The 14,417-nt window shown below is 42.2% G+C and overlaps 1 protein-coding gene across 1 annotated transcript in view; it reads right to left on the minus strand.

The window, feature by feature from the left end:
- Nucleotides 1–14,417, minus strand: part of adgrv1 (adhesion G protein-coupled receptor V1) — a 153,952-nt gene that overhangs the window by 86,960 nt on the left and 52,575 nt on the right. Inside the window, 22 exon segments of the mRNA XM_036144433.1 lie at nucleotides 80–160; nucleotides 269–415; nucleotides 535–716; nucleotides 797–924; nucleotides 1,043–1,218; nucleotides 1,373–1,638; nucleotides 3,307–3,448; nucleotides 3,886–4,024; nucleotides 4,106–4,184; nucleotides 5,182–5,269; nucleotides 6,187–6,350; nucleotides 7,221–7,400; nucleotides 7,495–7,594; nucleotides 7,681–7,811; nucleotides 9,215–9,424; nucleotides 9,556–9,862; nucleotides 9,959–10,457; nucleotides 12,396–12,577; nucleotides 12,681–12,925; nucleotides 13,026–13,241; nucleotides 13,342–13,557; nucleotides 14,113–14,356. Of these exon segments, the coding sequence (XP_036000326.1) occupies nucleotides 80–160; nucleotides 269–415; nucleotides 535–716; nucleotides 797–924; nucleotides 1,043–1,218; nucleotides 1,373–1,638; nucleotides 3,307–3,448; nucleotides 3,886–4,024; nucleotides 4,106–4,184; nucleotides 5,182–5,269; nucleotides 6,187–6,350; nucleotides 7,221–7,400; nucleotides 7,495–7,594; nucleotides 7,681–7,811; nucleotides 9,215–9,424; nucleotides 9,556–9,862; nucleotides 9,959–10,457; nucleotides 12,396–12,577; nucleotides 12,681–12,925; nucleotides 13,026–13,241; nucleotides 13,342–13,557; nucleotides 14,113–14,356 (4,122 nt within the window).

The following is a 14,417-nucleotide window of genomic DNA, read 5'->3' on the forward strand; positions in this document are numbered from 1 at the left end:
ACATCTGGAACCATTTATTACTTTTAATTGTATTTTAAAAACCTAAAGATTGTCTTAACAGTGAGAGAGCCTGCGTCACCTGGCTAGATGCTATTAGGTAATCTTTGCCTTCAGCGGAGAAGTGTTTCACATCCAGGGCCTCAACGCCTAAGATTTGTTCCTTTAAAAATCAAAGCAATTTATGTCATATCATATAAGCTGTCATAGAAAAATGACAATGTACCAAAGCATGCCAACGATGTCACCCTGGGACTGATGTTATACTTGCCAACGTGATGTTGAGGTCCTTCTGCAGCTTAAAGAGGCTAAGATTAGCAGCAGGGAAGAAGGGAGGGCCGCCATGTGCAATGCCTATGTATGTAGAGCCATTGATGGCAAACCCAACGCACGAGGCTGGGTTTTGGACTCTGACGGACTGAAACAATCAGAAGACAGAGGTTAAATGCTGCCAAAATCCCTGTTATTTCAGTCCTTCCTGGGTTTTAATTTGAGTGTAAAGATACTGCGCTAGTTCAGGTTGAATGCTCAGGTTACCTCTATTGGCACGAAAACGCCTTGCCACCGATACAGAGTCGCCAGAGTGTGGACGGCCCCGACCGCCGGCTTCAGGTCCAGCCTCATGGCCAAGAGGGAAGCCTCTCCTGGAACGGAGCACCAAGCAGAGGTAGGGTTGTCCTCGAAGCTCTGGTACAAGCCAATGACGGGGAGAGGACCCTCTGTCAGAAAAAAAAAAGAAGAGTACCCTGTGAGTCGAAGAAAAGTATGAGTAGAGTTTTTTTTTACGATTTATACTGACCAGAGGCAGTAGCTGTGTCAGACAGCATCTCCCACTCTACACTGACTGCTGACTCCAAGCCATTACTGCGAGAGACCGTGAGGAAGACTGCTCTGCTCCCTTCCTCAGCAACAACTGCTGTGCTGGTTCTGTATAAAGACGCATCAAAAAAAAAGAGAGATCTAGTTTTGGACAGTTTTAAAACGCCTGATAGGCTGCAAGCGTTTGCATTCCCATTGGGTCGTTTTGATGTGACTATACTGAGACCTGTTGAGAGAGGGTCCAATTCGGAACAAGCCTGAAGGGGCTTGGTTCTCCAAGACAGTGATGAGAACTTGGAGCTGGTCCCCGAGCCGCGCACCCCCTGTTGGGTTGAAGAGAGTCAGTGTGAAGGTTTCGTTCCCTTCGGGTTCGGCGTCACGTAATGCCCGGACCTCAAGCATCTGGAACAACACAGGAAGTAAATCAGCGCAGGCGTCTACCGTTTCTAACAGAAAATTCTGATTAATGATTAAACATCTGATCTACAGGAGCTTCCAGAAACATTTCTTATTTCCTTTATTTGCTATTCGGCGGTTCAATTTGCTCCTGACTTGCCTTAAACCTGACCCCATCCTCCAGCACCACGAAACCTTGCGTTGGCATCACATCCCCCTCCGCCAGGCTGCCGTTGGCATCCATGACGGCGAACTGAACGGAGACTGTCCCAAAAGTGCCTTGTTCTGGGTTACGGACCACATGGAGTTTAGCCACGCTGTCACTGAGCTGTGACACAGAGGTAGGCTCTCTTAAAAGGAAATGATCGCTGGTGTTAAACGAAACGACACCGTGTCCATCATCACTGGCCAGGATATTTACGGTAGCTGTCAAAACAGACAAAAGAAAATTTACTAAGGATTAACAAATAAACAATATGACTAAAATTATTTACTACAACAAATGTATCTTTTTTACCAAGCAAAGGGTTGTTATAAATATAATGTAAACTTGATCTGCTTTTTGCTTAAAAGCCGGATCACACCACTTTAAACCGCTGCTTTTGTGTATTGTTAAGGTTCGGCACGAGTCAGCGAGTTATTGCACTGTAGGAAAATTAACAATGTATGACAGGAAGGAGCAGAGCACTCGCCTATGGTCGCCACCAGGGGGAATGTACTGTGAGGATGTACTGTGAGTTGAGCCCAAAGCAAGGCAGCATAAGAGCTTTCTGCTAAAAAGCAAGCAAGGAAAGCTACAGCCAGGTAAATGGGATGATATCTGTCAGTGAGTGATTAATAAGAAGTTAATTCTGCTGTCTGGACACATGAGGCAGCATATTAACAAGAACACTGGAAAGATAGAGCTAATATTAGGACCCAGATTGGTATGTTTGTATCTGTAGTAATTTTGGTTATTTTCAAGTGTTTAGCAGAGGAATTCATTTTCTGTGCTTTCTGTGTCTTGAGAAAGTTCATTATTATTCAAATATAAAATTCTATTGCAAAGATGCAGCATGTTGTCTCCCTGAGCAGAGGGGGTATTTACAGCGTGCTTCAAAACTCCATCCATTGTGACAAAAAAAAGATTAGCTACAATAGAACATAGCGAAGCGATTGCTAAGTACAGTATTTACTAAGTAAGATAGTCTAACCTCCAGTTGGTCGAGGCAGATGACCGATCATACTGAGCCCGGTTCTGCTGGAGGTTTTTCCTTCCCGTTAATGGGGAGTTTTTCTTTCCACTGTCGCTTCATGCTTGCTCAGTATGAGGGATTGCTGCAAAGCCATGGACAATGCAGACGACTCTCCCTGTGGTTCTACGCTTCTTCAGGAGGAGTGAATGCTGCTTGTCGGGACTTTGATGCAATCAACTGGGGTCCCTTATATATGACGTTTTTTGACCAATATGTATAATCTGACCAAATCTGTATAATATGATTGAATTTGACTTTGGGAAGTACCTTGAGATGACATGTTTCATGAATAGGTGCTATATAAGTACAATTTAATTGAAAATTGAATTGAATTCCCCCTTCCTCCCTTTCTAATTAATGTTAATGTATAAGAGTAACGTGAATGAATATTCGCAACTGCAGATATGTTCGCACCATGTTTGTCTGTGTAACATATATTTGATACACATCTCTATGCTAAAACCGGACTCAGCACCAGAAGTGGAGGCATGTTGCTTAGCCGTAGGTGGACGGGACACATAATGCTTGGCTTGTGTTTATTCCCAATGTTGTTTAATGTTCTGACAAAACATCTGTGCCACAACGGTTTGGAATATCTTAAAACAAAAAAAAAAAAACAAAAACAAGTTAGCAGAACATCCGCTGCTTTATAATGCATGCTCAGTCAAAGAGCAACTTGGCGCGTATTTTCTTTGCTCATGGTTTAAATGCTTTTAAACGTCTTCATTTATTCCCGACAGCAGGCTCAAAAAGTTATAAACATCTACTGTTCAATTTTTGTCATTTTGATTCTATCATCCCAGTATCTACTTGTGTTGGTGGTTTTATAAATGTCCTTTTGTTGTGTCCTTCTGCCTACCTGTTGTATTTCTGCCAAGCTCCAGCCCAGGCGAAGGCTCAGACAGGATTAGCTGGAATCTCTCTGCGCCCTCTGGTATTGTGTCATCAATTATCTGCACATCCACAAACTTATGCCTTTCGCCATCAACAAAATGCAGCATCTTGGAGGACACAGGGAGTTAAAAGTGAAAAATGACATCCTATCTTATGTTTACCAAAACATTCTGCTGACAATGCAAGAAAAGAGTGAGACTGGGCTTTCTTTATATCGCAATAAATCCTTCAAGCTTATACAGATATCCAATGCTGATTGGATATTTCAATACTACATGTTGATGCATTGATAAATACATGCTTTAAAATAAGAATCCACACAGCATGATGCTACCACCACCCTGTTTCGCCATAAGATTGATGTGAAATTCTAATTTCAGGACACGCACAGCATTTTCTATTAGCCTCAATTGACCAGAACACCTTCTTCCACATGTTTGGCCCCTACAAGGCTTATAGAAAACTGGAAATTTGACTTTTGTAGTCCCAATATGTGTAGATTACTGACTTTGCATGTAATGGTTGAATACATTACACGGCTAACCATTTCGCTAGTGTTGTAGTCAAGTCCTTGCTGAGCTTCCAAGGTCTGAGTGGAGAAGAAAAGGGAGACATTCCCATATGTTCCCTTGTTTCTGTAGGCCACGAGAGTCAGCGCCCCGATCGTTTCGTTCACTTCATACCTGCGGACACGTATCGAATATTCTTTTTAACAACATGGCATATCTCTAAATCAAAACAAATCTTTGGAGGTGTTTTCTTACATGGTGTTTGTCCATTCAATGACCCCTCTGATCCCATCATTAGCAACAATGCTGACTTCTGCCACCAAACCTCGGGTGTCTAAAAGAGTGCAAACAGAGAGAGAATATAAAAAGGGATGCCACTTGTAGCTTCTGTGGTTTATAATTTAATAATCGTGCTTTTGTTTGCCCAGCAACTTTGTCAGGCTCATCTATGGTGCAAGCAGCAAAAAAAAAAAAAAAAAAAAAAAAAAAGATGGTAAGGGAGTAACTGCAGGGACGCTAACTTTGATCATGGCACATTTAAGCAAAGGATTACAACTAGGGGACATCTCCAGGGAAAGGCCTGGGAGGCTGAGGAGCCAAGCATGATGTATTTATGGACTGATTTATGACCCCCAGAGCAGTGTTCTCCCATTTACTCTGCGGCGAGGGCACTGGGAGGCCAGTTAGGGGTTTAGTTTGGCTTTCTTCTTCCTCACCACACAGGGCTACGCGCTGCCACCAAATCCCAAGACTTCCTCAATCGTAAAAAGAATAAGTCCCACCGTCCAAGCCACATAATGATCGCTGCCAAAAGAATGGCTACATGTTTACTGCGTGTCTCCAGGCAGTGGGCTGATAGTATTCTGGGAACCTCCGAGTGCTGTTCTAGTTGTACTTGTACTTTGTCAACTCATCACTTTCTAAAGTTACTCATTCATAAATTGGGCTGTGGTTAAGATTTTAAAGAAAGGGGAGAAAAACTGCAAGTACAGACTGGCTAAAGGATGCATTTGGAGAGCTGAAAGTTTAATAGCACATTGCAACATGAGGGAATATTACGCACTTCAGTTCTTCATATTAAAAGCATAGCTCCAACAGACGTGTACGTGTGTTTTACCTGGCAAAGTACAATAAGCAACCTCTGCTCATCAAACAGTAGAGTTAAAGGGTTTTTAGAAAGAAAAGAGGAAAGTTGATTACGAAGCATTATTAAAAAAAACAATAAAAACAAAATAGGAAGAAACTATAGAAGAAAAACAGTAATTTTTTTTCCAGGACTGTCCAGGACATAACAGCTCTATCCGATTAACACCTTAGATTTAAATCCTCACCAAGTTGGGGAACAGTTGCCAGAGTTGTGATGAGCACGGCAGATGTTATGTTGACCAAGAAGAACTCCTGCAGCTCTGGAATGTCATCCTGACAACAAAAGAGGCTGTAAATGCAAAGTTCTGCACCAATCTGCTAAAACAAATGTTAGTGAAGCCCCGCAGAAAGAATATAAACATATAGTTTATACATATACATCTTAGGGGTGTAACTGTAAATGTACAGATGTCAGAATGCAGCAAATGCAATCACTCGTTGAATACATAGTCACGGTTCGTCGTCCAAGGAAGCGCCTATTTGTGTCTTTATTACAAGTGTCATCAAATGTCGAAGCAATAATTTAATCAGACGCAGCTGTTACACAAAGATGCGTGTTTACAAAAGTGTTTCTGAAGTAACATTGCTGAAAGATGTTTTAAGTAATAACTTTTGACATATTCACTCTTCGCAATGTGACAAACAGGCAGGTGAAGCATCCAGGATCAAAGAACCTGTGATGAACTGATGGAGAAAAATTTCAGGCATGAAGCAACGAGGCAGATTGCAGATTGCAGCATGCATTGAGAGGAAATAAAGTCCCATTTTATAGTCCTGGATGCAAAGCCCTTTATCAAAGCACACCGGTGTGTTCATTTTTGAGAGTGAGTGAGATACACCATTTCCAAGAGAATAAGAACAAATATGGTTTGTAAATCTAAAGCTCTTGTCTGTGCTTCGGTCCGGCTCCTGAAAACTTAACATATGATGCCTATAAAGCTCTTTTACAATGATTATTAAGAAGGCTATAAATAATTTTCAACATAATTATTAAAATATCAATAAAAATGTAATTATTGTACTCCTTTTCCATCGTTTTATCATCTTTTGAGAAATGCCTGTCTCATTCACTTTTAACAAACTTCTTAGTTGAATGAAAATGATTTCAAATCTAAACCCAGGGGTATGAATAATTCAGGTCTTGGCAGACAAGTTTTGCTAAACAGAAAAAAGAGACATCTAGCCCTTACCTCAAGAATGGTGACAGGAATGGAAACTGAGGTCTGTCCTTCCTGCAGGATCACAGAACCGGTACCAGAGACAAAGTCTTGTCCCGGGTCAGCGAGAGCACCCTCCACCTCAGACAGGTTTTGTAGAGAACCTCTAATAACCTCATAGGTAATATTCACCGCTCCTACATGCAGATATCTTGTTATGATGCAATCTCCATGGTAAGGATTTCAAAACTTAAAGGAGTAATAAGCGAAATTTCATTGTTTTAGATAGAAAGAACTGAAAAATTGTTTTGTGAAGAACTAAATGTATCTTTTCAGATGGATTATGATATGACGTCTCACACCATTTCTCTGTGTTGTTCTCCAGTCTCATGTTTAAATGTGATCAGCTGCCACTCAGGGCTTAGCTCCTCACTCCCCATAAAATGCCACATTCACCTGAAGGCCATCAGGACCGATTATTACCACAAAAAAACAACGGTCTTTGGCAAAAAAATGATCAGATAAGGAAAGAGACAAAACGAGGATTAACTTTGGCCTCACGTTTCCCAGGTGGAGAGCACTTTGAGAGCAGAAGCAGCTCCAGTTTGACTCGGAGCTAGATTTTCTGTACTGGTAACAGCAGGCTGGTTTTTGCTGGTGTCACAGTCTTGTTAGACTTGTCTTGCTATGTTGATTCGACTCAATGCAACGCTACAATTGTGGCATGTGGATTAATTGTTGGAGTTTGACCAGCAATGGGCCAGGTGTTACTGTCATGGGACGAGTAGTAGGTAGCCCAGCTAACACAGCATTGTTGAATGCAGCCCGGCGCCCTCTTGAGCTGCCCACCGTGACCCTTGCATATATTCAGGGCATTCTCTTTTTAACAAAAAATGTAAAATTGAATCAGATAACTAGTCCGGTGCTTAGATTTTAGAGGTAGAGAGAGGCGTGGCTTGACACACATCTTATTTTGGTCTTCAGACAGTGCTCAACAGCGTGCCTAGTGGTGAAATATCGCTTATTGCTCCTTTAAGAAATCTATTAAAATATGTTTTCATACTAACCCGAGGCTCCAAACTCTCTATTGATGTAGATGTTTATAATCTGGTCCCGTTCCTCTGTGCTCACCCTGAGGGATGACGGTGCGATAGTCAGAAGCCCGTATGGTTGATCGCTGGTGTCGACAGTGAGCACCGCTTCACTGCCCTGAACATCCAGGGCTGCATGGCCTGTCGCTACCACACCTGCATCCAAGATAGGAAGATATTGTTTATGATTAAGTATATTTACAAAGGTCTTCCAGAATCTTTGTTCAGAAAACTAAATATAACTCATTACCAAATGTTTGTAGGTTGGAAAGTGACACTCGGTACTGATCTTGGTTTTCTGGTGTGGCGTCATCCATAAGCTGCAGGACTATAGTGTAATTTAGTTGTCCCTGCACAAATCAGCAGAAATCCCATTTACTTGTAATCTGCTCACCAATTCACACACAACTGAAAGCATTAGTGATTGCTCATTTACCTCACTGAAGAAAAGTGTCCCTGCTGTTTGAACAAAAGTGCGGTGTGCAAGCGGACCTTGAACAGTCCAGTCTAACGTGACGTTACCCAAACCTGGAGCCGTTCTCAGCACTAACAAGGACAATCTCTCACCTGTAACAAGAAATATGATAAAGTTGGTTCAAATATATGCAATACAATAATTAAAACCATTAAAGTTAAGCCTTAAACTTTTCATTCAATTTCCTGTGTGACCCCCACCAAGATGTTTAACGGTATGGAGACTTCAACCACTCATGCGATGCCTTCATGATAATGAGAAGCCTAGAGCCCACCTGTTGCAGCATCACCAGCCATCACCGTAAGTGCATACTCTCACTTTCACATTCATACATAATAAGAAGGCGTCTCAAGTGACAAGAGGGTTGGGTTACAGAAATCCCTCTCATTTGACTGCTAGAATGTTTCTGGAGAATCACAGACTTGATAGAATAACACATTTCAACGCTGCAAATAGGAAATGCTCAAAATTCTATTAACTTACATTTATTTTATTGCCATTCATTACATTTAGAAGAGCTTATCACCGGCAACAGTTGGACAGTTAATATGCAGAAAATTGGATTAATCATCCAAAGATTCTCTACAAACTTGTTCAATAATTGGAATGTGTGCCGTGCCAAGCTCAAGCACTTATGCCACTTGAACATTTTTTTGCATTTTGTCATTGTTCAACCAAAAAATTAAATATATTTTATTGCCATTTTATGTGATAGGTCAACACAATTTTAACACATTTTCTTCCTTGTATCAAACACCAACCGTCTTCCCATCAACTCTGATCAGCCTCTCTGCCTCTGGTGAAGCATCCCAACACCAAGTTGTTCCCACCCCCATGTTCCTCAACTTTCCTGTTTGTTGAACCTGACTTGCAGTGTTAGTCTACCTTCATAAAAGAGCATTTTGAATGAAGTGCAAAAAAGTCTCCTTCCAACATGTTTTAAGTCTTTCCTATCTAGTTTGCAGTGAACTGCAATTTGAATTCCTCGTGAGTTTTTTTTACAACAATTGCTTTCTTCTTGGCACTCTGCAATAAACCCATAGACATGTACAGACCAATCTTTTTTCACTTGTGGAAAAATTGAAAAGAGTGCGCCCTTCACATTTCACTTTAAAGTTATGCATTACTTTACTTTATAGTGGTCTATCACATAACATCCCCATATAATCTACTGAATTTTGTGTAAAGACAGAACATTGGGGGCATGCATAAAGCGCACAACCCTTGTATGGAGGTATATTGCTGCATGCGGCCATACCAGGTTTGAGTCCTGGCCTGTGAACCTTTGCTGCATGTCTTATCCCTATGTCTCAATCTCATTTCCTGTCAAATAAAGGCCACTTGTACCCAAAAAGCCCCAATCAAACCCACACAGAATGTTTAAAAGTTCAAGGGGTGTGTATACTTTTACAAGGCACTGCAATGCAACTGAGAAGATGCAATGACATAGCAACACTCGTGCAGCAGCTCTTACAAACTTAACTACAATACCCACCCTCTCTGGCAATGACCGAACGTGAGCCTGGATCAAATCCGACTATTCCAGCCACATTGTCGTTTGCCAGTATCACTATAGTGACCGTGTCCGAGCTGGGGAGGATGCGACTTCCTCCCGCCGGGTTAACAAGCCCAATCATAAGGCTCTCGCTGTCCTCTGGTTCAGAATCATCTCTGATTATTATCTCCACTGTCTTTTTAAGATCACCTGGGTGCAAAGAGGAAAAAACATAGAAGCAACACTGTCTGAACTGTGTCAATTTCAAAAAATAAAATAAAGAAATGTAAAGCCTTTAATGACCCGAGGACTATGCCGATATTAAAGACCCTTAAACATACCATCAAAGACCAGAGTCCCTCCATTCCCAATAAAATCAGCATCCGGTGTAGCTTTTCCTCCAACAAATCTCCACTCTACAGAAACAGTGCCCAGATTTCCTCCTCTTCTCTCAATGACCAGCGGCAAGACTTTAGGCTCTTCTCGAACCTCAAGGTAGAGTCCCTCCTTGGTGGCGTTTGGACTGAGACTGTAGATCAAAAATATGCCGAATGCATCTCCGTTCATTCCTATGGTAACTACAGCCTTGTCAGGCTGACCGATTGTGGGCAAGTTCTTCTGTGACGCGGTCAAATTTACCAACTCTACCTTCAAAAAAAACACAGAATACACATTTCATTATCACGGAGCTTTTGTGGGTACACCGGAAACATAAATTAAGTTTAAATGGGGACTGGGCTTTACCTTTAAGATTTGTATAGAGAAGCTTTCATCCATTTCAGGTAATTTGTCGGTTAGGATTAGGACTGAGAGGTTGGCGGTCCCAGACCCATCCTCCATAAGAGCACTTTGAGCAGTGACAGGGGTGTAATCACTTCCTGCCACAGCCTGGCCACTAAACAAGACAGCAGCTGCAGTGGTGTTTTTAATATAAGTCAAAACCTGAGATCTAGAGGTCAGCTGATTGGCCCCTGATGAAACCCACGTACAGGACGGAGGGTTGGTGGCTGATGACACAGAGAAGGCCTGGCAGGCCCTCTCTCTCAGACAGGCAGCAGCACATGCATCCACAGGGTCTCTTTGACTTGTGATGTTTACTGTCACAAATAGGCCACTGGATGGTACACCTGGCTTTGGAGAGTCATAGTATATCAGCAAATTCTGATCTTGAGCCTGAGCTGAGTCAACAATGTCTACTTCAGAGGTGCTGTACGTGATCTCCAAACGACCAAAGTGACCTCCTCTGGAATAGGGCAGGGAGGATGATCCAAGGAAAAAAAAGAAGAAAAAGAAAAAACAGCAGTCAAAATTAAGTTGTTGTATGCAGATATAAACAGAATTGCTGAACATAATACAGTGGAAAGGTACTGTTATGTTACAGTCATTATGTTCAGTGATTTAGTTGGGATTTTATGTGGAAAGCCAACACAAAGCAGCACATAATGGTGATGCTGAAGGAAGATGAAACAGGGCTTTAAAAATCTGAGAAGTGTTAGGATATCAACGAGGTCAAGTGGAACGAGCTGTTTATCCCAGAACTGCATGGCACACTTAGATGGCACTGACCCAAAAGATTGGCACATATCTATCAGATACCACCCCGTAGGTGACACAGTTTCTCTGTTGATGTCACAGTTTGGATGTGTACCGCCCTTGTATGGGTGTGTACCTAGATACCTAAATAATGTTTGTATGATGAGCAATCGAGGCTTCCTGCTGATCAGGAGCCCTGTCGTAAAATCATGTTCAGACGTTCTTTATTCTGATGTACTTAAATAAAAAGGCCAAATATTAGTCATGCACTTTACAAATTTGGTCTTTATGGAGGAGGAGCAAAATTGTTGAACAAGAGCCCTAAGAAGTGCCCTTTGTAGTTTGCCACAAGCTAGCCTAGCTAGCCAGACTGACTTATGCCGTAAACATGGCATATCAGTCTGGAAAGCCATTGGTACAGCCTGCCATCTTGACTGTTATGGTAACAGAAAAGCACTGCTGCATTGTGGGTAAAGAGTGACACATCATAAACTCCCGCCTCTCATGCTGTGATTTGTCCAGTAAGTTTTAGATGGGAGACCCCAGCCCTGAGTACAGTCTCCTTACACCTCATATGGTGCATGGTAACAAACCCAGAAAGCTCAGCTACACAACTAATTAAATGGTTAGGGTCACACAGCAGTGCAGCGTTTACAGGAAGAAGTTTTTGAGTAATGGTAGCCGACAATATTAAAACCACATCATAACAAGAAGAAGAAGGGTAAGAAGAAAACAGGATCAGTTTGTTTGCTTGATGTAAGAAAGGTACTGAAAAGGATGAAGAATGGAGAGGCAGTTGGTGATATACCTGTGGAAGTAAGGACATGTCTAGGAGAGACAGCATTAGAGTTTTTGACCAGGCTGTTCAATGAGACCTTAGAGAGCAAGAGGGTGCCCGAGGAATGGAGAAGTGTTCTGGTACCAATTTTCAAGAACAAGGGAGATGTGCATAGTTGTGGCAACTACTGAGGAATGAATAAAGCTGATGAGTAACACAATGAAGTTATTAGAAAGACTTATGTTGGATGTTTTGGAGATAAAGTCAGAGAGGCCCGACTAGGATGGTTTGGACATGTACAGAGGAGGGATAGTGAGTACATCAGTAGAAGGATGCTGACACTAGAACTGCCAGGTAGGAGCAAGACTAATGAGGAGATTTGTGGATGGAGTGAAAGGGGACATGAAGGTAGGTGGTGTGAGAGAATTAGATGAAGGGTTAGATAGAGACAGATGACTCGCTGTGGAGTCCCCTGATAGGGAAAAGCCGAAAGAAGAATAATTTGTGGCAAGACATAAGAACTGATGTCAATACACAGTCTTTGTTCAATCAGACTGGGCTTACTTTGCAGACTAATAGCCAATAAAATATCCTCACTAGATGTGCAAAGGTGGCAGAGATATACCTCAGAGTACTAAATCGGGGAGACTGAATACAAAGACTCAACACCTCAGATTTGTTGTAGCAAGAATCGATCATTTTCCTTCCTCATTAAAACTACACATTGCTTTGCGTCAGTCACATAAAATCAAAATCAAGTACATCGAAGTTTGTGGTTGTAATGTGACAAAATCAGAAATATCTGACGGTCGTTATTAAGGTATGAATACTTGCAAAGTACAGTAACTGATAAATGATTCAGAAAGGTACCTTCTGCGGACAGTGATATTGGCACTGTAAACTCCCTCCAGTGGCTCCTGAACACGATAAACAGCCTGTTCAAAGTAAACTGTCCCATAGGGGTTATCATTTGCAGGCACTATTATGTTCACAAATGTGTCAGCTCCCAGGTTTCCTCCATTACTGGCACTGATTAGTTCGACTTTAATAATCTAGAAAAGACAGAGTGAAGAGAAATACTTCTTTTTAAAACCACAAGGCACGATATTGTATATCATTCTGCATTTTTTTTACTTTGGCAGTTTCTTTTGTCACCTCAGCAATTTCAGGTACATCGTCGGGTAATATCTCCACCCTGATTGTCTTCATGGTCTCCCCGGGAGCAAATTTTACCTCTCCCGACGGGGGGCGGACGTCCCCCTCCGCAAGTTTACCATTAACAGTTGCCCGCCATTGGACTACCACTGTCCCAATTGTGCCAGCCTTGCGCACAACAGGCAATGTGACCACAGTAGAGTTGGATTCTGGTTCTTCAACTGTGACTGGGACAGCCTGGAAGACTAAATGAATGAAAGAAAATGAAATATATCGTTAAGCAACAAAGAGCATTCAGAAGCAGTATAGTAACTTGAAAGAAAAATCTGGACGAGCGCTACCAACCAAAGGCACCAAAAGGGTCATCAGACGGCAATATAGTGATGACGGCACGCGTGAGCTCTCCCAGCAGAGCTCCTCCTGTTGTTTGGTTGATCAGCTCAATGACAAAGGTCTCTTCCAGCTCAGGGACCATATCGTTAATAACATAGATGGGAACAGATTTACTGGATTCTCCCTCTAAAAGGACCACGTCGGTTGACGCTACGCTGTAGTCTTCGCCTGTAAGAGCACACACAAGCACACCGTCAAGCCCAGGCATGCACCCCCCCAAAAAAAATAAAAAAAATAAATCTTTAAGCTTTATGTGTTCAAAACTTACTAACTCTGGCAGTCACAGGTATTGCTTTGAATTTGACAGACACATCAGCAAACATGCCGCCGACTCGTGTGACATTTATTATGGGCCCAACGTAATGTTCGGCTACACTGACAGCAGAAGCAGACAGCTGAAGGACTCCAAAAGCATCGTCGCTGGCCTCTACTACCACCTGGGCAACAATGTCAGCCGCAGGGCCCAGAGCGGGGGAAGTTGAGACTGAAAGGCAGAAAAAGCTAATATTTTATGCAATAAACAAGATAAAGCTGTTACTATAAATACATTATTCTTTAAAGTATTGGGTCATACAACTTTACACCCACAACTTTATTGGCAATCCAACCGACAACAGATTAACTTGATGTGGGTCCTCTCTTTGCAGCAATAACTCTGTTGACCATTTTAGAGGGCTGTATGCAAGGTCAAGGAGTGTGGCTGTGGGAATATCGGACCATTCTCACAGGAAAGTATTTGTGAAGTCAGATATTGATGTTGGACAAAGTGTGGTTCATATGGGCTACTGCATCATTGTGAGTGGCTGTTGTTCTCATTCGGTTGAACTTTGTTATAATGCCGCTAAAAGTTGACTGTGGGACATTAAGTAGTTAGGAAATTTCATAACTGGACTTAATGCTGGAAACTACTGAGCTCCTGAGAGCCACCCATGCTTTCACAAATGTTTGTAGAAGCAGGGCATTCAGACGGAGAGAGCATCTATCTCTCTAAAATATCTATCTATCTAAAATAGATAATCAAGAAAAATTCAACACTTACTGGGCCTTTTTTGGTCTCCTTTGATGAGATCAACATCAATCAGCTTGACAAACACGGACTCGTCTCGTTCTGGATCCTCATCATCAAGCACTCTGAGTGTGATGTTCGCCTCAGTCTGATTGGCTAGAAACACAACTGAATCAAGGACGGGCACAAAGTCTCGCCCTTCAGTGGCTCGGCCCACTCCAGGAGTCCTGTAAGGCTCCTGGTCTGCCTCTTTTAGTGTCCCATATGTGACTCGCACCTGTGTTAAGAAAACACAAAAAAAAGTGTGACACGACAGCCACGTGTGAACGTCTGTCTAC

This window comes from Fundulus heteroclitus, chromosome 12 (assembly GCF_011125445.2).
Source record: "Fundulus heteroclitus isolate FHET01 chromosome 12, MU-UCD_Fhet_4.1, whole genome shotgun sequence".
NCBI classification, from domain to species: domain Eukaryota; kingdom Metazoa; phylum Chordata; class Actinopteri; order Cyprinodontiformes; family Fundulidae; genus Fundulus; species Fundulus heteroclitus.